The 21,686-nt window shown below is 40.1% G+C and overlaps 2 protein-coding genes across 10 annotated transcripts in view; one reads left to right on the top strand and one right to left on the bottom strand.

Moving 5' to 3' along the window:
• The window catches only part of FAM13C (family with sequence similarity 13 member C), a 115,301-nt gene extending 103,579 nt beyond the window's left edge, over positions 1–11,722 (top strand). For 3 of the 7 annotated variants that reach the window (XM_071438661.1, XM_071438663.1, XM_071438664.1), the window contains 5 exons: positions 4,065–4,148; positions 6,425–6,520; positions 7,745–7,944; positions 8,912–9,013; positions 9,779–11,722. In XM_071438661.1, the coding sequence (XP_071294762.1) occupies positions 4,065–4,148; positions 6,425–6,520; positions 7,745–7,944; positions 8,912–9,013; positions 9,779–9,902 (606 nt within the window). In that variant the 3' untranslated portion in view covers positions 9,903–11,722. The remainder of the gene's footprint in view (positions 1–4,064; positions 4,149–6,424; positions 6,521–7,744; positions 7,945–8,911; positions 9,014–9,778) is intronic. The other 4 variants (XM_071438662.1, XM_071438667.1, XM_071438666.1 and 1 more) reach the window with 3 other exon arrangements.
• The window catches only part of PHYHIPL (phytanoyl-CoA 2-hydroxylase interacting protein like), a 54,559-nt gene continuing 44,295 nt past the window's right edge, over positions 11,423–21,686 (bottom strand). For all 3 annotated transcript variants that reach the window (XM_071438670.1, XM_071438669.1, XM_071438668.1), the window contains exons 3-5: positions 17,198–17,372; positions 16,176–16,293; positions 11,423–12,769 (exon numbers count right to left, since the gene is read on the bottom strand). In XM_071438670.1, coding sequence (XP_071294771.1) covers positions 12,235–12,769; positions 16,176–16,293; positions 17,198–17,372 — 828 coding nt within the window. In that variant the 3' untranslated portion in view covers positions 11,423–12,234. The remainder of the gene's footprint in view (positions 12,770–16,175; positions 16,294–17,197; positions 17,373–21,686) is intronic.

Genomic DNA, 21,686 nt, shown 5'->3' on the forward strand with positions numbered 1-21,686 from the left:
ACCTTGTACATTTGTGCTGATCCTGCCTCTTCTTTCCCATGTTCTCAATTACTCTTCTGAATGAAGGAGCAATATTCCATGGAACATGATTGCTTGGCTGGGAAATCAGTTTTTTTGTTTTAAAACTAGTACATACATTAAATTTTTGCTGTGCCTTCACATTCCTGGCACAATATGGGGTTTTCTAAAACAGTAGGTACCACCCAAACCCCCACTCTTCTGGGGGCTGTTTTTGCTGTCAGAGGATGTTGCTGTTCTGATGCTATTACCACCAAGCAGGACAATAAATTCTGCCCTCAAAGGTACCTAAAGTCTAAGTGTTGACAGTAACATTTAGACTTTGGCTGGTGAATTAGAAAGGTGAAGGGATGAGAGGGTGAAGAACTAAATGCTAAACTATGTGAGAACTAAAATTATTCTGGGTGGATTTCAGTAGCAGAGAGTACCCAGCAGAGACAATTTTTAATTTTTGTTTTGTTTCTATTCTTGGTTCTCAAAAAAGTAATTACTATATAAAAACCAGGACTATGCATAACAATGCCATGCTTCTCAGATCTTGGGCGCTGCATACATGACTGATTTTTTAATTGTTTCTTTTTCTGTGCTAATTTTTTAGAAAGAGAAATGAAATGGAAAATGTGTTTCATAACCAGAAAACAAACAAAAAAGCAACAAAACCATGCTATTCTGTATAAAGCTCTAACATCCTAACAGCACAGACTGTAGGATAATATTTTCAGTCATTAATTTTTTTTATTAATGGGGTGAGATCAGATGACACCAAAACAAATGTCTCTGACAAAATCCAGTTCAAAAAACTTTCTTATAAAAATAAGTGGGTATCTGTCCCACTCATTTTTCAATTTTTTTGAACTTCCCCTAGTTTTCCAAGAGAACCTTCTAAATTTAAGAAATGGCAATGCAGGCTTGGAATATTCTCACAAACAAGGAAGCAATATAAATTAGATGTTTGCACATTACAATATTTTCAATTTTTTTAGAACAAATCTCATTTTCTTTTTGTTTTCTTATGGAGAGAACTTGTGTTTTAAAAACTATCTGTTAGCAAAGGTGCTTGGTAATAGTTATCAAAACTGCTGGGGAACAGAGGCTTGAGCAGGAATAACATGAAATCAAATTGATCTATTCCAAAATGATATATTTTAGTAGCTCCCTAAGCATAACATCAAAAAAGATTGGATTTTGATTATGAGTCATCCTGGACTTTTGGGGGAGAATGAGGTTTGTGGCACCAATGATGTGAAATGAATCAAGGATGTCTGTGGTAACAGCAAAGATCAAAGGCTTCATTTCAGCTACAAACAACTTTGGTGTTACTCTAGATGTATTTTATGTGCAACATTTTGTTTTCTATATAACATTTAGATCCTGCACTAGAATCTGAGCTAGATTAATAGTAAACTAAGCAGCAGCTAAACTTTTTTTTTTTTTTTTGATATTTAGTTATTTTGGCCAAAGATAGCATTTCCATGAAAGCCTGCCAAGTTCTCCCCTGAAGTTCCCTGTGGAAAACCTCTAAAACCCAGCTGAAATACAAGTGGGAGCATGTGTGTCCTTAGAAAAGTGCAGAGTAAGATCCCAGTATATCTAAAGAGTACAGAGCACACGACCTGAATAGGAAACAGCAGAATATGCTTTCCAGAACCAAACACCCCTCCTGCAAAAAGCCTGTGAGTAAAGTCATTGAATGAGAAGGCAAAGAGAAAATTTGGGTTGGCCTGTGCATGGCTCAGTACCCCACAAAGGGGTGGCCACCTGTTCTTGTTTGTATTACATAAATTACCACCTCCCGGTATATTATTGGGAGATGGTAATTTGTGTAATAGCTCATCTTGGGTTTAGCTACAAGGCTTTAGGAAAAAAAATTAGGTTAAGAGTACAAATGTAAGAGTTCAAGAGATAAAAGGCAAATAAACACAAGTTTAGTAATACTGCTGAAAAAGCTGCACCAAATCCCCCAAAAAACAAATCCAAGACGCAGCTCCCAGCTTGGAATCGAGTGTGAGCGTTGGGTGGCTGTGACTGTGCCGCAGTGCCCCGGGGCAGCAGCAGCTCTGTGCTGCTCAGCTCTGGCTCACAGCCTTTCCCAGGGGAGCAGGGCTGGAGCTGGCCTGATGGGAGCTGGCACTGCTCTATGGAGGTGTCATGTCACTCGTTGCCTTTCTTTATACTTTTTGTTTCTAAGTTTGTGTTAAATGCTGCTTTGTAATGAGCACCACACATCCCTAAGTGGCAGACCAAGGCCCTGGGAACCTGACTGTGCTTGCATGGAAACAAAGCACTGCCTTTGACAGGCTCTGGGAAGGCCCAGCTCTCACTGGACTGTCTGTCCTTCTGTCCCCAGTTTGTATTTTCTGTCTGGAAAAACAATAGTGAGCTTCAAGGCATAAGCATGCAGGGAACAGAACAGACTAGTAAGGAAGATAACTGTACACAGCATTTTGTGTGCCTCTGTTCCAAGTTATGAAAACCAAACTACTACCTTATCTTTAGGAGAAGTCCTCCTTTTCTTTCTTTATATATCACAAATAACTTTTGCCTGCTGTATGAATGTTTGCAGCCTGTCCCCCAAGGCTTTTCTCAGACTGGCTCCCTCTATGTATCTGTCTTCTCATCATTGACCCACTTCAGTTCATATTCTCCTTGGCTATGAAGCAGTGTTTCTATTTAATTAGCATTGAATCTCCTGCTGCTGTATGTAGCCTACAGTCCTAAGATGTCTCAGACAATTCTGTAGTTTGTGACTCCAGCTGCCTTCTCTCATTTTGAAATTATCAGCTATTTCCAACTTAGCTGAATACCAACCTGTCTTGAGATTGCTAATAAAATGAGCTTTTGAAATAGGCTCAAATGCTAAGCCCTCTTGAGATCGTTTCTCTTGTGTAAAATCAATATTAATGATCACCCCATTTCTTCCCAACCACTCAGCTGCTCCAGGCTTAATAGTTTTTGAAAGAATTAACCTCGTATTAATTGCAGAACTAGCTATAAATAAACAAATTGGCTGATTTATAATATTCCTGCATTCTAGTTAGCAGCTCATCTCTTAACATGAATGACAGACGATTTTAGAGTGATTAACTCATGCAGACCTTTTAGGAAAATGTGATTAGTAGTTCTGATTAATGGCTCTGTGCTGTTTTTGCATTTGAGCATCAAAGAAAAAAGGTTTTGCTGCTGTTGAAGTTAATAGCAAGGTGCTCTGATATTAGAAGAGTGTCACTTCAAGGCTGATTTACTTTTAAAGGTAGGGTCTAATTGGTAGTCACTTTTTAGTTGTCACTACAAGCCCCCTTGTCATCAGCTCTCTGCAGAAAGGCCCCCTGTGTGTGTGCCCCAAGTCCATGGTTCTTCACATGACTTCATCTCCCCCAAACCTGGGAACACCTGGCCCTAGCTCACGTGGCTCTGTTGTGACCTGGCAGAGACTCTGGGAAGTGACATTCTCTTCCTGTGTGCCTTGGTGTTCTGGCCCAGGTGAAAATAAGCAACTGTCAGGAGCAGGTCTAGCTGGGGAAAGGAGGAGACAAATACCTGTTACAGTGTGTGCTCCCCACAGCACACACCTGGACAGATACTGATATTCACCAGCACTGAGAAATCAGTGTTCTTTTGGTACCAGTGATTCACACTGCAATCTTTGAAGAGAAATAAGCTGTTTGCCATTACAGGTTGGGTTTGCATTATTAGATCTTTATGTTCTACATCTCCTACCAGCCAAGGCAAATCTATTTCTCTTTCTTGATGAATAATTAAAAAGTTGAGGAATGCTCTCTATGAATTTTTTCAGCTTTCTGAGTATTTTGTCTAGAATGGTGGTTGTTCTCATTTTTTACAACAAAACATACTTAATATATATGTCATGTAATTTTGGACTCTGTTCTTGCTAAGTTAATGCCAAGTCCCCATTGACCTCAGTGCAGGCAGAAATAGAATTCATTATTAATGTTTATCTGGGAAGAAGAGATTATTAAACAGATATGTACCTGTACCCTTGTCATGAAATCCTGACTCATAATCTTATAAATAACTTTTTTAAATAGGATATGACAAAAAAGCAAATGGCTTTGGAAAAAATCAATCTTCAGAAATGTCTACTATATTTTGAGAGTATTCATGGACAACCTGTAAGTATGCCATGGAAAGATAGATAAATTAAAAATTATCTAACTTCTCTCACCAATATTTTTGGTATATTAAATATATTTAGATGAATTTTACACAATTAACATAATTTTAGTTATTTGAAACTAATTTTCTGGTAGAAGTGTTGTTTCCTGATACTGATGAATTTGGTTTATATGTTAGAAATTAAAATAAAATAAAAAGTGGCTCTGTATCTCTCCATGATTGGAAAATGCAAGGTTTGAGGATTTAATTGGAAGATTATATATTCACAGGAGATTTGGCTCTGTTATCATGTATGATTAAAATGCTTATCAGCTGAGGAAGGTTTTATATAGGGCACCATCTGAGATATGAACTACAAAATTACATGACCTGTTGTATATGTTTGCCTTTACTACACAGCAGGACTTAAACTATTTCTTAAAATCTCTTCAAGGGACTTCATTGCTGAATGTAGGTGCAAAGAAAAAAATGCCAAAATTGGTGAGATGATGATTTGAAAATTCCACAGCTGAGGAATTTCTTTTTGATATCAATGTCTGTATTCTTGTGAATGTCTGTTTCTGGCTAGTAGTTGTTGTGGTAGAGGAAAATGGAACTTGCACCACTGTTTGTTGAAAATTATGCCAGCTGTTAAAATTATGATCTGTTTCTGACCTCCTTTTTGCTTATCTTCTTTGGGCTTGGAATGAGAGCTGAGAGATGGAGTGAGTATGCAAGAAGGGTGTGAAGAAATTATATTTCCTAAGAAGGAAAAGAGAAAAAATAAATTATTAGTGACATGTAGAGATAAAAGAGACTTGATCCAGAAATAGGAAAGAGAATAACAGGGTGCCTTTGCAGCAGAGGGTTCAGAGAGTGTGTTCTGAGGGCTGAAGCAGCTCTGTTACAGCAGCCTTGAAACACAGTGCAGTGTGCTGGGGCTGATGTTTGCCCTGTGACACCTGGTATGCCTCAGCAGCATCTTTATCCAGAATTACCTGACAAGGTCAGACACAGAGACCACTGAGCAGGTTTAAAGCAAAACAAATTACCTCTTCTGGCTTGTTTGGCATTCCCTGGAGCTCTTAGGCGTTGTAGTTGAATGGAACATGATGCCTGGGGAAGAGAAGTGGGATAAACAAGCCCTGACCTTGCACAGTGAAGGGTGGCTCTAGAAGCAGCCCCCAAGCACTCCATCAGCCAGATGTGTGCAGAGTCACCAGCCTGTGATTGTCTACTGTCCCCCTTGCTCCTGCTGACCAGGCATTTGTCTATCTGAGCAGCTCTGGACTATTGTCTGTGCCATCAGCCACTCTGTGTCTCTTCAGACCTGCCATGTGGTCACTCATCAGAGCTGGGTGCACCTGGGCCTCTCTGCAGTGCCAAAAATCAGTGAAATTGCACCCAGGGGGTGCTCATAGGTGTGGGAGCTGATAGGCAGAGGGTGATGGTGGACTAGGGAGCAAATGACCCTGTTTGGACACTTTACCACTGAGAAAATGGTTATTTTGGGGGTGTAGGGGTGTGGTGGCATGGTGTGGCTAGTTGGCTGGCGGGGAGGGGAGGTGATTTGTCTTGTTTTTGGGTTTTCTTCCCCCTTGTGGAATTTGCTTGCTGCTTTTTCTTTTTTTTTTCTTCTTAGTGCAGTAAGTCAATCAAGTGCACAGCTAGCTTCCTTAAGGCATAGTTTTGTATTTGTGAACATTTGTGGCTGGATCAGGCACTTAGCACCTGATTTAAAATCATATTCCCTTCCAAATCAATGCTCCAAGTGCTCATGAAAGGCCAAGAACAAAGTAAATGAACAGATGGTAAATGCCCATTGTGGAAGGCAGCTCAGGTGAGGAATGCAGACAGCAATCCTGCATAGAGGCAGCTCCATGTGCAGCCTGCAGAGCCCTGTCCCAGGCAGGCTGTGCCATTCCTGCTGCTGTCATCACAGCTCAGGAGGTGAGCTGGCAATGCAAGGCACAGCAGCAGCACACCTGAACTCCTCCTGCTCTAGCAGCAGCCTCAGAGAGAGAATAATTTACCCTCTGCCTGGGCAGTGTGGCTCAAGAAAGTGAGAAAATATACTGGGTATTCTCCATTAGAGAATAGATTGTCATTTTCCTTTTCAGAAATTGCATTGATTAAATTACACTTCCCATGGAATATCTATTGAAGCAAAATACATATCTGCTCATACTCTTCTAATACCTTTCTCAGCTTTACAGGAGAAAATGAGAATCTTTTAAATGTACTTTTTTATTTTAATTTTTGAGGGCTATGTTTTGTTATGATTTCTCCTTAGGTAACTAAGCAAGAAAAGAGTCTCATGAAACCTCTTTACGACAGATACAGAATTATCAAGAAACTTCTGGCTGCTCCATCTTTGATCACAACAATTGTAAGTTGGAAAGAATTCATCCAATGTCAAGGAAGCATACTAAATGCTGGGTTTGATTCCTACCTGTATGTCCATTTAGCAACAATAGAACTACTGATACCAAAAATCCTGCTCATTGGTTAATACAGGGTGTTGATACTTCAAAATGCTCTGTAAAATTCTACTTCTATGCATGCTAGAGATTCCAATGTACAGCAGCAGTTTCTGAGGCAAGAACTTCAGTGGGCTGGGTAAGACATTGAAGGCTGGCATTAGTTTTCCATTGTGGAAAACATCTGCAACACAGAAGGAAACCTCTCTCTTTCCATGAATGACCCTGCTGTCACTATATCTTACTTTTATATCTTATCAACAATGCTTTTATCAATCATGTAGCACATATATGAAATTTGTAGTACTTTAATATTATATTGGAGCAATGGAACAGTACTGGTTTCATAGTGAGTGAAGACAGTGGAAGTTAATAAGCATCTCTACCAAAAATACTAGTCTAATACTAATTGGGGCTAGGTCAATTAAAAAAAATATTATTGTCTTGTTAGATGACAGTGTAACTTTACATTTCTTTGAAAAACCACAGTGCAAAGCTTGGCATGCTTGCACACAGGTATTTCATTGAAAAATTTCACTGAAATTCCCCCTAAGTGGTACTTGTTAGGACCTTTGCCCTATGGAGTTTTTATGTTTAAGCCTTAGTTTCAATAGCTCAGCTTTTTTTTCTGAGGATGGAGGAATGTGAGCAAGACACTAATATCAGTCTACTCCAGTAGTTAACACTAGTGGCTACAAAACTGTGGAATCTCTTCCTCCAACTCTTTCTACAGGCAAAACATCTGGATATAATATACACACAGGAGATGTGAATATAAGAGGAGTAGAAGTTCCAGCCAGACTGCATTGTTTACATAAATACAGAATGTTAGTTAAATCTTTGCTACATGTAAAGGCTTTTGGGCAGACAGAAATAAATTGCTAGCTAGAGATACTGGGAGCAGGGCCAGCTTCTGTCCTTTGCACTGCTGGTAGGCAATGCCACCCAGTGACCCCATGAGTGCTTTCATGAACAACCTCAGGCAGACCTGGTAAACCTTTCAATATGTGTGTTCTGTTTTGAATACATCCAGGAAGTCAGATCCTAATTCTTTACGCTGTCAGACTATTACTGGAAGTATTGTAATATTGTATTGTAAACAATTAATTGGATAATGTTTTGCATTTCCCAAGCAGGAGGAAGAAGACTCAGATGAAGACCATTCTCAAAGCAGCCATGAGTTATCATCTGGCCCAATGTCTTGCTTCCCTGTTGAAGAGCACCTGTGTTACTCACAGGAGGAGAGTGAGCCTGCACATATTTCACCTCTGGATGAAAAGAAAGTTTACAGGCAAACAGCCTTGTCAATGTCCAATTTACATGAGGCAACAATGTAAGTTCTCTCTTCCCACCCTGACATGTTTTAAAACATTTCTTGTAGACTTTGTAAGTGAAATATGAGCCTTTAAGAGAAATATGAGCCATACTTGTTGCAAAGGTACATTCTATACAAAGGAGTGATTTAGTGCTTTGTCATGGGAGAGAGGAGGCAGAGGAGATTCATTGTTTGGGCAGTACACTGGTGGTTTGAGTTGTTTATTCAAACAACTTTTTGAAGAGAAAGGTAACTTGTGTCTTCCAGGAACAGATATGTTCTCATACCTTAGGGGATGGTATCTTTCCTTTGATTGAAAGGTCTTAGATGCATAAGATGCATAAATGAAGCTAACTAGACTCTAACACTACAGAAATCAAATAAAAATTACTTAGATTTCTATGTAACTCAACTATGTCCTCAATAGTTTGCTCATAAATTCTGGGAAGATATTTCTGTGTATTTTGTCACTATGCAAAAAAAAAAAAAATAAAAAGAAAATTACCAGGAGCAAATGTCATAACAGAATTCTCTCTCTGATTAAACCCTTATTCTCTGAACACTAGCTAAAACATGGCCTCCAAAAATTATGCTTCTGGGTACCACTAGCATTTCAAGCGCATCACAGTAATGATTGGGAACAGCTGCAAATAGGAGCAGGGCTTGCATGTTGACTGTAATTCAGTTGCAGCATTTCCTCCTGTGAGATACTGAGCCCTGTCAACTCCATGAATTCCACAGGGAATTTAGGCCAGTGGCAAGGCTCAGTCCTGAATGCTTCCCCTCTTCCATTGACCAGAGTCTCTGCCTTCCTTTATTAGCTGGAACACCAGTAAAGGGGAAGGAGAACTGAGTATGGAGTGTGAGGGAATGTCTTGGGGCTCTGGTCAGTGCCTGCCAAGGGCCCAGAGCAGAAGGTCAAATCCAGGGCTTTACAACCCTCCCAGGCACAAGGGGGGTTCATGTTCCTGTCTCTGTTCCACAGGCCAGTTCTGCTTGAACATCTCAGAGAAACAAGAGCTGATAAGAAGAGACTTCGCAAGGCTCTCCGAGAGTTTGAGGAGCAGTTCTACAAACAGACAGGAAGGTAACTCAGCAGAGCCCTCTCCTTGTCCCCTTTGGCTCCTGTTTGTCTCTGTGAGGGTGGACACTCTGGGGTGAGCAGGCAAAGGGGCTGCACCTAAGGGCAGCAAAATACCCTGGAGATGTCTGGTCTCTGGAGATGTCCATCTGTCTCTCTGCTTAGCTCCTTCAAAATGTGGTCATCCATGGGAAAAGCCAGGATTTGGGGATCTTCCAGGACATGCCTGCAATGGGTTTATACCTCAGCAGGATGTTCCCTGAGCTGAAGGGAGGCTGCTAAAAGACTCTTTCTGAGGATGTCAGTCTGCAGGGAATAGACTTGGCAGTTGGGCCATTTTTAAACATCCAGATTTTAAAGCCAGAAGCCACTGGTTTTTTACCCAGAATTAAATACTGGATATTTTTCACTCTGTTTTTCCTCCTCTTCATTTAGCAAACATTTTTGTTGAAAACTGTGGTGTATATGGGCACTGTTAACAGTGGTAACTGGTAACCATTTTCAAAGCATTATTATGACTTCTCCACGTATTTAAGAATCAAGTAATTATGCTTCCACAGCTGTCAAGAAAGTTGCCTATTATATGAAAATTCAGTGTTTTAAAGATGACTTTATTTCTGTATATTAGAGCTTTTTGGTCCTGTCAAATTATCTCAGTCATTTACAGTCAGTAAAAAAACCCAATCCTCATTAGTTGTTGCAGAATTAATTTTTAAGATTGTTCTCTTCTTACTCATAAAAAGTGATGGTGCTTTTATTTGTTTTTCATAGGAGTCCTCAGAAAGAAGATCGGGTACCAATGGCTGAGGAATACTCTGAATACAAGCACACAAAAGCCAAAATCAGGCTCCTGGAGGTTCTCATCAGTAAGCATGATATTTCCAAAACAATTTGAAGTGAATGCAATGCTGTGATACTGTTCTCTAGGGAAAAAAATATCCAAGCAAACAAACAAGTAATGAAAAAGAGAAAGTAATTTTACAGGTCTTGGTCTGCTGCACGATTATTTGACACACTGAGATTTTTGATGCACTTTACCAATTATAATAGCTGTGATGAGAGAGGACAGCAATATGCAAGAATATTAAGCACGGGTGAGTGGAATATAGTATATATTTTTCCTTTTGAAAAAGCCTTGAAGTGCACTGTGAGAATGTTAAGAAATTAAAAGGATGCTGAAGTAATGTAGATTCTCAGTTTGACCTGCTCTAAAAGTGTGAGGAAATGTTCTGGAGGTTTTTAGTACATCTTAGTACATGCTAAAGTGCCACACGTTTGTTTCCAGAATTAACATGTGTTATAATTAATTAGTAACGTTGGCTATTAGGGTGCTGATTCACTACATTGAAAGAAATGAATTTGAGTGAGTGAAGGAAACACTTAGAACATACTCTAGCTGTCAAGAAAGAGCTGCCATTCAATTCCAGGGGCTTCAAAGAAAGGTGCATAGGAAGAACAGTGCCAGGGCTGGGAGCAGAGCAGTGATGCTGCTTATGCAGGAAAAGGCCAGAAAGAGACTGCCAGACAGAACTAGTGGTGTTACAGGAATAAGAGAAAGTGCTTGGCAAAATGGAACAGCTGCAGGTTGCTGAGAGAAGATGGAGCAAATGTACTGGCTGCTGTCCTTTTCACTAGTTCACAGGACATGGCTCACAGAATTTAGAAGTCAGTAAATAGATCAGCTACATGCTAATTTTGATTTCTCTATTAACCTTTGCACTTTGGTTTGCCTGACACTATAACATTTGCTTCTCTAACTACCAAAGCTCGTTTAAACGCATGCACTTTGTAAAATGTTGAAGTACTTCTTGTGTTATAAATTGCCACATATATATATATATAAAACAGGACTAGATTACTGCATTATGCTAAGATATTTTGGATAGATAAAGTACATGGTATATAAGTGAGTGTCACAGTTATCTGATGAGGACTGCTAGACTTCTTGTTTACTGAAAATAAGGTTAGAAAATGTTATTTTTCCATTGGAGTTATGCATCTTTCTTAACTTTCAGAGCACCACACTTTGTAATACTAAGGAGAATTGTCACCGTTTATGGTAGGCCATCGGTGTGAAAAGTGGGACTAGTAATAGAAAGATTATCAGCAGGTTCTGTACTAGCAATGAAAAGCAGGGAGTCTGGGAAATTCCTACCCCAGACAGAAAGGAGGGAAGAATTACTTAAAGAAAAAATAAGGGACTGGAACCAGTTGAATCATGTTTAGTGTTTTGCTTTACCTGTCATTTTGTATTGACCACATAGTATAAGCAACCTGTTTTTTTATCTTGGTAAGAAGAAGAAGATTTTGATTTTATAAAGCCTATTATGTACCAACCATGTTTGTATTTATCTAGTATGTAATGGCATGATTTGGAAGATGTACACATCTTCAAGTACTAGGGAGGAAAAAATATGAACACTAAAAAAAGGAATTTTTTATTTTTCAGCCGTTTGTTGTTTCAGTGTACTGATTTAATAATTTATAACTTAACTTTTATGAATCAGAAATGGTCTTCATAAATCTGTTTTAATTAAAGTCATCTAGAGCAACAGGAACAGATACAGAGCTATTTGAAGTTTACAAACTACATCTTTGATAAGGGAAAATGATTTAATGACATGTATACAATTGATATTAAAATGTAATCTATATATTCTATATGATTGTATAATATTTTATACAACAGTACAAATAAAATATTTTTCTATTATATTTATTATGTCGAGACACAGTTTCTGTTTTCAGTTAGCTAATATAAATAACATAAATAACACTGTCAAACAACACGTTGGAAGTGCTGACATTTCTAGGCTCTGAAATTCAAATCATGCTGCAATTACAACCTTTCATGCTGTTCAGTTATCCCAGTACTTGTTCAGTAGTTAAAATGAATGCATATTTAAACACCATTTATAAGCCGTTATTTTTATTTTGCTAAAGCAGTTTATATAGGATTTTGTTATGTTTGGCAAGAAACAGAAACAATTTTTGCAGCATCTAGGTATAAATGGTTGCCAGAAAGAAATCCAGGACTTCTAATCATTTAAAGCATCAGGGGAACAGAAGGGAAAGAGGGAGAGAAGAGATCCTAAGAAGGCTATTGGAGGTTTTGAAGACCGGTAGTTGCTTTTGGTGACAGCGGCATGTGCATGCTTCCGACAGAACTGTCTGACTATGGAAATGGGCAACAGAGGTTTGAAGGCTCCTAAGGAACGAGGGCAGTTTTAACGTCCAACACTGATATTGCAGGTCTTGCAGCTGGGATCTTTCTTTGCATTTGCAGTAGACAAGCTCATTAGTTGGTGACCAGTAATTTCAGCAACTGTGCCAAGGGAGAGATCCACAGGATCAGTGTAAATTACTTCCAAAATAACATCCTGGGCATGATGGTAAACCATGACCCCGTCTTCTTCGTCACAGGTCAGAAATTTGTTATCTTTGATGTTCAGCTGGGGAAGGCGCTGCTTACAGAACTCATCTCCTGGCGACCCCACCGGGGCGATCACGAGGATGACGTAGTGGTAGGCTGTGTACATGCAGTAGAAGTCTCCAAAGTACAAGTTAGTATTTGGGTTGAAGAGTTTTTCAGCTGCAATCTCATACCTGTATCTTCCATAGGGTGAATCTTGGGGTGGCTTGCCAGTGTTAAACTCAGTGTTGCAGCTAAAGAAGATGCCTTCCAGCTTCCCACTGATCGGAGAGCCATGGCTGCCACTGTTATCCTTAACAGAGGGCTGCATAGCATTCCCATGATGCTCTCTACAAATGAAGCACTGGTATTGTTTATTTTGTAACACATAGTAAAGAAAAAGTGGAAAGTTAGGACATCATGCTGTTTAGAAACAGGACTGAAGGGACACAAAGGAAAACCATTAAACTGGAAACAGGGTCTTTTTTGTATTGACCACATAGTATAAACTGGTTTTTATCTTGGTAAGAAGATTTTGATTTTATAAAGCCTATTATGTACCAACCATGTTCGCATTTATCTAATATGTAATGGCATGATTTGGAAGATTTAGTGTCAGGGTCTTAGGACCAAGAAAATCAAATGCCATCAGACTTGGGAAGAGCTAGAATAATTCCTGTTCAAGGGGAAAATCTGCTTTTCCAGCCTGCTTTCTCTGTCAGCGGTCTGTGTATCATAAGCAGGCAAAAAAAAAGCACAAACAAAAAAGCCCCCAGTCACAAGTATCTTTAATTAGGTGATTTGTTCAGACTTAAACTACATTTCTAACAATAAACACATGTTGACTATTGCAAGTCAGTCTCCATATGCTGAATATACTGTTTGTTAATATGTATTTTTAGCATAGGCAGTATATAGTTCATGTAGAACACTGCCAGTGAAAGTTATTTCTGAAGGATGCTTTTTAGAGAGGTTATAGGAAAGAATGTACTGTCTGCCAGTATTTTTTGTCCCCAGATGATCATTTCAAGTCTAATTGGTCTACTGCTGACTTCAATCAGTGCAGAGCTGGGCACACAGAATTAGGCAATTTGGTTAGTTTCCATTTTGGTTGGTATCCAGCTTCTGCAGTCACTAGTCCTAAGGGGAAAAAAAAGACTAACTTTGTTTTTTTTTTAACTTAGCTCAATTTCATCCAGTGAAAAGAAATATACAATGCACAAGTGAATTTTTAAAATCCCAAATCCCAAATTGCATTCAGCAGCATTAGGCTGCGAAATTTAGGAGAATACTCCAAAGCACCCCCTCTAACCCTCCTTAGCACCTGAGATTTTATGTATAGCACGGCATTCCCCAATCTTTGTGTCCCACACAACTCTGAACATGCTCCAGTGGCAGCTTTGGCTCCCTCTGCACCTGCAACCACATAATACCTGAAAGGGAACCATCCCCTTTTGTAAGGAAGTCCTGCAAAACACCAGATCTGCTAGGCACCCTTAGAACAATGTCTTTATACTCACTGACATGACAGACTAAAAATGCATGAGGGGCTGGAGATTCTTATGATTTTTATATTCCCCTCTTGCTTTACTTTTACTTTTTTTTGTTTTCTTCTTCCCTTCTTTCAGGAAAGGGAAAAATAGCCAAGAAAGACTGTTCTCTCTCTGCTTCTAACTTGCAAGAGGTCTGTGTAAAATGGTGCTGTGTGGGAGAAGGTTTTGCTTGGTTAAAGTGGGAGGTAGCAGTCAAAGCAAACAAACTCAGTGTATACATTACAAATCAGCTCTGAATCAACTCAGTAATATCTCCAGATGTGATTAGGTTTTCATTATTTGTAATCTCCTCAGCAGCACATCTTTATTTTACTCTAAGATACATTTCAGAAGTTTTCTGAGCCATTCAAATACTACCTACTTATTGTCTCAAGCCCAATTTCATAAGACATTGATTGGAGTGGGGAAGTATAATTAGTATTTTATTACTGAAGAGGTTACTAGGGAGGGAAAAAAGAGAAAAAAAAAAGGCTGAATAAGCTTAAATAACCACCTGAAACCTCTGCAACCTGAAAAGTCAGGCTTCATTCTGAGAAAGCAGGTTCCATTTCTGTGGCAAGATACTGACATCCAGTGGCCAATTAGGCTAATTATAGGTTGCCTTTTTGGGGGATCTGAGCTGCTTTTGGTGCTCCCAACCCAGGCAAGCTGCAGTGACACAAACACCCCTTCTGAGCTCACCTCAACCCCTCCATTAGGGACTGCTGCTTTAGCACTAGGAGCAGCTGCCTGTATGCCAATGCTACCAGAGCTTTTCCAGGCTGTGTGATGACACCAGAGACCATGCAGGCATGGGATGACAAGGAATTTTCCCTAATAGGAAGCATGTGGGTAGGGCTTTTAACATAACATACAGACAGGTGTACTGGGGAAGGATTAGCCCTTGTGACTGTGTTAGTCTGTTTCTGATCACAAGATGTGACCATCAGCCAGTTCTGGTAGTTTGGCTTCCCACTGGCCTGGTAAAACAGCTTTTTGTCTCCAGCTCACTAACAGAGGGAAAACAAACCCATCTCTATTGGTGTCAAACCAAGAAAGAACTTAGCAGGAAGAAGAGGAACAGATAGAGTGCAATCAATTGGAGTCACATTTGGCAGAACAAGTCCAAACCCACAGCTATAAATGCACCTCAGTGGCAATTTTCAGCACTAATGGACACAAAGGCAGATGCACTATGATTACATAGCTGAAAACAAAGCAATGTGAGGATCAGAACAGCACAGGCATTTCCCTTCTGTGGTATCCAGCCCAGGATGGCAGCAGTGGTTATGGTTATCGAAGAATCTCAATTTATTCTCTACCTCTACTGAGTTTTGCAGCTGTGTCCCTATGTGCAATGAAATAATCCTTCCAAAGCACAGAAAGGGAAGAGCAAGCCCATGCTCTGCAATATCCAACACACTCTAGGAATAAATTAGATACCCAAGACTACAAAGTGGGAATGTTTCCAAATATAGTGGAGTCTGTTCTTTGAAGCTGAATTGCCTTGAGTTGTTTTAAAAACTTTCCATTCTAGGCAGGTACTAGTGGGACACTCACATAGAACTGAAATTATGAGGCCCAGCAGGAGCCCTATCTCCTGATGAATATTAAAGAAGTGCAGTCAGTGGTGCAGCCTTCCAACACACTGCTTACCTCTCATCCATGTTCTTCTAACAGGAGAAGGTTACTCTGTGTGGCTGTTCCTGCTCATGCAGCATGAGCTTTGACTCCTTCTATCAAAAAGTCTGCTTTTCTCTTATCCTGATGTTTCCCACCTTGCATTGTATAACTGCATTTGGGCATGGAAATAGGATGGTTGTACATGGGAGAGCAAATATTTGAGATGGAACTCTTACATGCAGGCAAACGCCTGTGCATATGGTTGTACACTCCTACTGTCAGTCACCTCACTCTTAATTTCTCAGTACAATGGAAATATTTGGCTACTGAACTCTCCATTATGGTTACAGATGCTTTTATGAGGTTGGAGCCCCCTGTGAGTACCTCAGTTTCTGCTTCAAAACAGACTTTTATTGCCTAATGGAGGTGCTGAGTTAAGCAAGGAGAAAGAAACAAGTTGTGTTTTATTCTTTGCCTTCCTCTGAATGGGCTATAAAGCATACAGGCATTCTGCTCCAGCTTCAGCACAGCTGTCTCTATTTACTTATTTTCATTACTCCTTTAATTTGCCAAAGGACTTAGAATATGTTTAGTTTCTTACCTGATATAATCAAAGTATTCTTTGTGCTGATTCCGATAAAAAACAGACAGTTTAAGCATACGGCCTGCAATCACTTCAGCTTTTTCCAATAGCTGTGTTAGGTGAACTTTTGAATAATCTGGAAAGGAAAGACAACCTGCTAGTACAGGGGGCAGGAAAATCCACAACACTCTCCAAAAGCCACAGACACATGAAGACTGAAAACTTGGTAATATACATCACATCATGCCCCAGTTTTCAACAGTGGCAACAAGCAAATCAGATGGCAGGAGCAGGTGTTTGTGATTCTCCCCACTCCTTCCTCATGAAGACTCTGCAAGCTGGCAGCAACTTTCAGCTCAGGATTTCCTATGTTAGAGCTGGTTTCCCTGTATTTGGGACTGCAGTGCAGCTCAGGACTGCAGAGGAGCTCAGGACTGCCCTCTCTGGCTCATATCAGTTGATAAACTATTTGCTACAGCATACCTGGTTGTGAGCCAGTAACCAGGGACAGTACTAACAAAGCTTGCTTAGGACCCAGCTTAAATCCTCAGCTTTCACACAGGCATGCACAGTGACAGCAGGTCATGAACATTCAAAGGAAACCTTATAAATCAAAGATAGGGCAAAGTGACCCTCGAGATGGGGTGTTGATGGTGCTGAGGCTTTGCAACATTCAGAGAAGGCAGAGCAGCAGAATGTCTTAAGCTGTCAGGCAGCTGCCCTTCTACCTTTACCCCACAGGTGCTGGTAGCCAGTGACAGGCACACAGGTGGCCCTTTCCTAGCCTGGGACAAGCAGTGGTGCCAGGCACAGCACTTTGGGAGAGCTAAGCTATGGCACAAGCAAAGGGTAGTCCAGCTGCCTCTGCTTAACAGGCCAAACCTTGGCACATACAAAGCCTAAAGTGTGAATTCCAGTTTCCAGGGGTGACTATTGAAGGGCACCAGCACAGCTGGCACTGGCAGGTGCCCAGCCCAGTGTGGCAGCAGAGGCAGCACTCACTGACTGCAGCCTGTGGAACAGGATCCCTCAGCTGTTACCTGCGGTGCAGAACTCGATGATTTCGCTCCACTCGGACACGACGTAGTCGCCATCGACCTGCTTGGAGGCCGTCTGCACCGCCACCGTGTACTCTGTCCTGGGGCTCAGGAACCAGTGCCCGCGCACCGTCATGGGCAGGGGAACGGCCTTGGCCACCAGCTTGGTGGGCACATCCTGCACAAACAAAACACCAAAGGACACACAGTCAGCAGTGAAACCAAACCAATCTGCCACCCTTTCCTTCACGGCTTTTGCAGTAGTCCCCAACCCTGAGATGGCTCTCATCTGCAAAATCGTGTTATTTCCCACAGTTTGTCGGTGCAGCAAGGTGAGCAGTGACAGAGGATTGTGGTGTAAAGCCTGTTCTAAGAGACATGGGGATAACTTGCATGTATGAATTAATTATTTGTTCCAAGTGACTGTAGAGTAATACTATTATATATAGCCCAAATATGTAATTCTCTCTAGGGTCATTTATGCTTATATATGTAAACAAAGAAAGACATGCTACTGAGAACAAAGGTATCCTAATTTAAGAGATTCTTGTGCTCTCACTGTTTTCCTTTGGCCAATGTTATCAAACAAAATTCCTCCTGCTGTCAATCAGTCCAGCTACACTGCTGCTACAACCTTCCAAACTAAATTTCAACAGAGAAAATGAAACACATTGCAGAGTAACTATGGCTGCTTCGCATCTTTCAAAATACCCCTCTGTACAGCAATGCCCAGAAGAAGCAAACAGCTTGAGCCTACCACTGAATCTCCTGCTTTCCCCTCCACTGCCCCTTCAGATCCTCTGTTTTGCTCTTCCAGTATATCACAGCCCCAGGGTACAACCAAGAAAATAGCTGCTTGCTGTAGTTGAAATACTTGATTTCTACAGTACCACAGACTTTGGTACAGACCACCAAAGGACAGAAAAAATGGAAGAACAGGACATATTATGCAAGAACTGTGGAGGAAAGGACTCACAATGGAGTGCAATGATTCTCTGTAGTATACCTGAGGAGCTGCAATAGAATGAGAGATATTTATGACTGAATATTCACCAGTAATAACAGAATAGTAAGACAGCTGCCATGTGAAAAGTGGGCACTGTAAATGGCATCTTTAACTGTCCACCTATAAATCCTAGTCCACAATCATCTACCTATATATAGCAGTACTATACAAGGGCTATAGGTAGATGGACTACTGTAGTAGTTCTATAGCATAGTAGTCTTTAAAGGAAAAAAGGAATAGAAGGGGGATATTTCCTGGTCATAATCACTAAGCAAGATCTGAAGGATTTTTTTCCCCCTTGTCTTCTATTATGAAAAAAGATCTTTCTCCTTTTGTTTTCCTATCAACAAAAAATTATCTTCAGTTTCTGTATTACAAAACTAAAATTAGCAGCTTGGGATATTACAAGAACTGATGTAATTGAGTGATAATCCAGGGTAAAATTTTGTTGTTATGATTTCTCTTTTGTTAATTATCATTTAAATCAAATAATAGTTGGATGAAAACTTTATCTGAAAAGGAGAGAGCTGTGCATGCTACAATTCATAATATGTAGAAAAAAATTACAAAGAAAAAAAACCAAACAAACACCAAATGACATTTAAAGCTACCACCCCAAAAGGCATCCCACTGGACTGAGTCTGCTACTGCTAATGCAGTCAGCAGGTGCCACAGTTAACATCATTGGTCTTCCTGTCACTTCTTCTTGGGTTATTGTGAAAGAGCTCCCACCTGGGTCAGATCTCCGTGCTCACACCCCAGTGATGGCTTTTTCCCCATCAATTTTGTCAGTTTTCATGTAACATTAAAAGCCTTGTTACCCCTGGTGTCAAAGCCTTACCCTCCAGCTGTGCATCAGCTACCTCTTTTTACCATACCAAAAAAGGGAGAGACTGACAAAACAAAAAGGGTAAAAAGGGGCAGTCCACCACAGACCTTGCACAGCTGGAGAGGAGGGGCAGATGTGATGCTTCTCACAACTCTAATCTGCTGGTTTTTTCCTAAGCAAACACCACGTTTTTTTAAAGGCCACAATAGAGAAGAAATATTCAAATGTTCACATTGAGGATCCTCTGGGGATTCTCCACTTCTCCCTTTCATCTTCTGCTCAGTTCTCATTCCTGGCTGAGCCACCAAAGAAGGGCACAGCAGGTACTGTGCCAGCTCAAGGAGAGCCAGGATTCTAGAGTGGCAGATGGCTGCTCCACTACCAGCACCCACCAGACAGCTCCAAAGGTACCTAGATGGCAATAATTTCTAAGAACAGCCTGTGAGCTTTGAATAACTAAGCAGCAAGGTGTATGAGTCTCTCTACTCTCCTTTTTAGGAAAAGAGGCAGCTTTCAGTCTTCAACTTTCTCCCATTTCATGTTACCCTTCCCTTTGCCAGGTCATCTCGTAGAACACATTGTGGGAACTCAGCACACCCAGATTCTGGTCCCAGGTTGGTTAAATATTTGAGTATTTTTCTTATTACATGGGAGTAATCATATTTTCATATTTTAAAAGAGAGGAGGTATGCAAAATTAATTGAAAAGAAGACAAAATCTCATTGCAATTCTAGTTTTTGCACACCACTACCAATACAAACCTTCTCCTTCACAGAGATGATGATGATAGTCAAAAATAATAAAAATATATGAACCCTAAGTATGCTGAATATACTTTATATATTTGCCAACAGAAACAGTATTGAAAGGTTGAATCATTCCCAGGTACACAAGAAAACAAAGAGCTCCCTTTCCTGAGGTACAGCATGGATCTATCAGGTGAAGTCAATATCCCAAGTAACTTACAGCCACCTGAGCACACTGATACTTAATGTTAATTCTGTATAAAAGTTAGAAAATGAGCTGGTCCCTTGCATTAAGACCTATGAGAGAGAGGGGCACTTGCAGTGCTTTACCCTACCTATAAGCTAGGTAAGGATGGATTCTTCTTGCACAGGCCAGGCTGCTGGATGGCTCCTAGGAGGAAATCCCAATGCTCTGTTTTATATCGAGGCAGTAGGGCTCACTGTTTTCTCTCTAAAAAAGCTCTGCTAGGAGAAAGGACAGTGCTATCCCCCTCCTTTATGCAAAAGCCTTGTTAGGAAATCAGGGGATGGGTGGGGACAGAAAACAGTTCCCTGCTGTGAGGATTCAGGGCTGGGCTATCAGCTCCTGTGGCTGAGCTTCAGCTGGGAAACTCCTGTGGCTGACTTTAGAGGGAGGAAGGATGCTTGTCTTGAACCACACCTGGCTCACACATTTGGAATCTGAACACTTCAATTATCAACCAAAGTTCATTCTAGAAGCTGTGCTAAATATTGCTTAGTACTAAAGATGCATGAAAGAGAACACCCAAGTGCTCTGGCACAGAGCTGGACTATTCAAGCAGTGCTCTACTATTGTCCACCCTCTCTCTACTCTCTGGATCTCTGTCATTCAAGCTTGGGAACAAAACCATCAAAAAATCACAGCAAAAAATCTTAACAAGTCACTAACAAAATTAATAGCAATCAATTTTTAGTTAATTCTGAAAAGACATCCAAAATATTCATCATTTTAATGGATAGATTTTAGTCTCCTGTTCTTAAACCAATTGCCTTTGTCCTTTGACTAAATACTACTGCACAATAAAAAACTAGGGAATTGGTGAGAAATTAATAAAAATAAATCTAGTAGCTTTTCTTTATTTTACTACCAATATCCTTTCCCCCCTTCCATTGTAAGTCTAGTCTCATTGCTATGATAAAGATTCTGAAGTGTATGTGGTGTTTGCTCTACTACGATGGCTCTACTTTTCACAACAATAAATGTTCCAAGTATACACCAGTTAGCACATGAGTGAAAAAACATATAGAATAATAAAATACATGAAATTAGAAAGAATCCATCGCACTTTAGGGAGTATATTAATTCCTGCAGTATAAAAAGAGAATTTCAATTCAAAGGCAGTCAGTCCAAAATTAGTACGAAAAAAGCAAAAGTACCCTACTTTATTTGCTATTACAATTAAAAATGGGGAATAATATGTGCCTATTATAACATTAGGTTCAGTAGTGTTTCACACACTACAACAACCTGGCCAAACATGTAAAATTCTCAATTTCAAGAAACAGTAAGTGATTTTTCGTTACTCTTACTGCATATGTTACTTCCAGCCAAAAACAACAACATCATCAGAGGTCAAATAAGAAAATTATACACCTGCCAGTAACAGAAATCTCATGAAAAATACTCTCACAATAAAAAGCCTCAGAGAAATTGGTGGGAATATCTTCTGTTTATCTCACTGGCTTAGAAACCAACAGTTATTTAGGTGCTGAGAAAATTACAGCCTTTACATTTGTTTGGACAGTTATTTGTGCCTTGGCAAACCTTATCTTTTAGACAATGCCAACATTATTTTTAAATTTGAAGAATGTTCTATCTCAATGTTTCTCTAGGCATCTCAGTATTTCAACTGTTCTGAGGTCAAAGCAAATTTTGCTGGATTTGGTAAG

This window comes from Agelaius tricolor, unplaced genomic scaffold, assembly GCF_023055355.1.
Source record: "Agelaius tricolor isolate 1412-34295 unplaced genomic scaffold, bAgeTri1.0.p SCAF_13, whole genome shotgun sequence".
NCBI lineage: Eukaryota > Metazoa > Chordata > Aves > Passeriformes > Icteridae > Agelaius > Agelaius tricolor.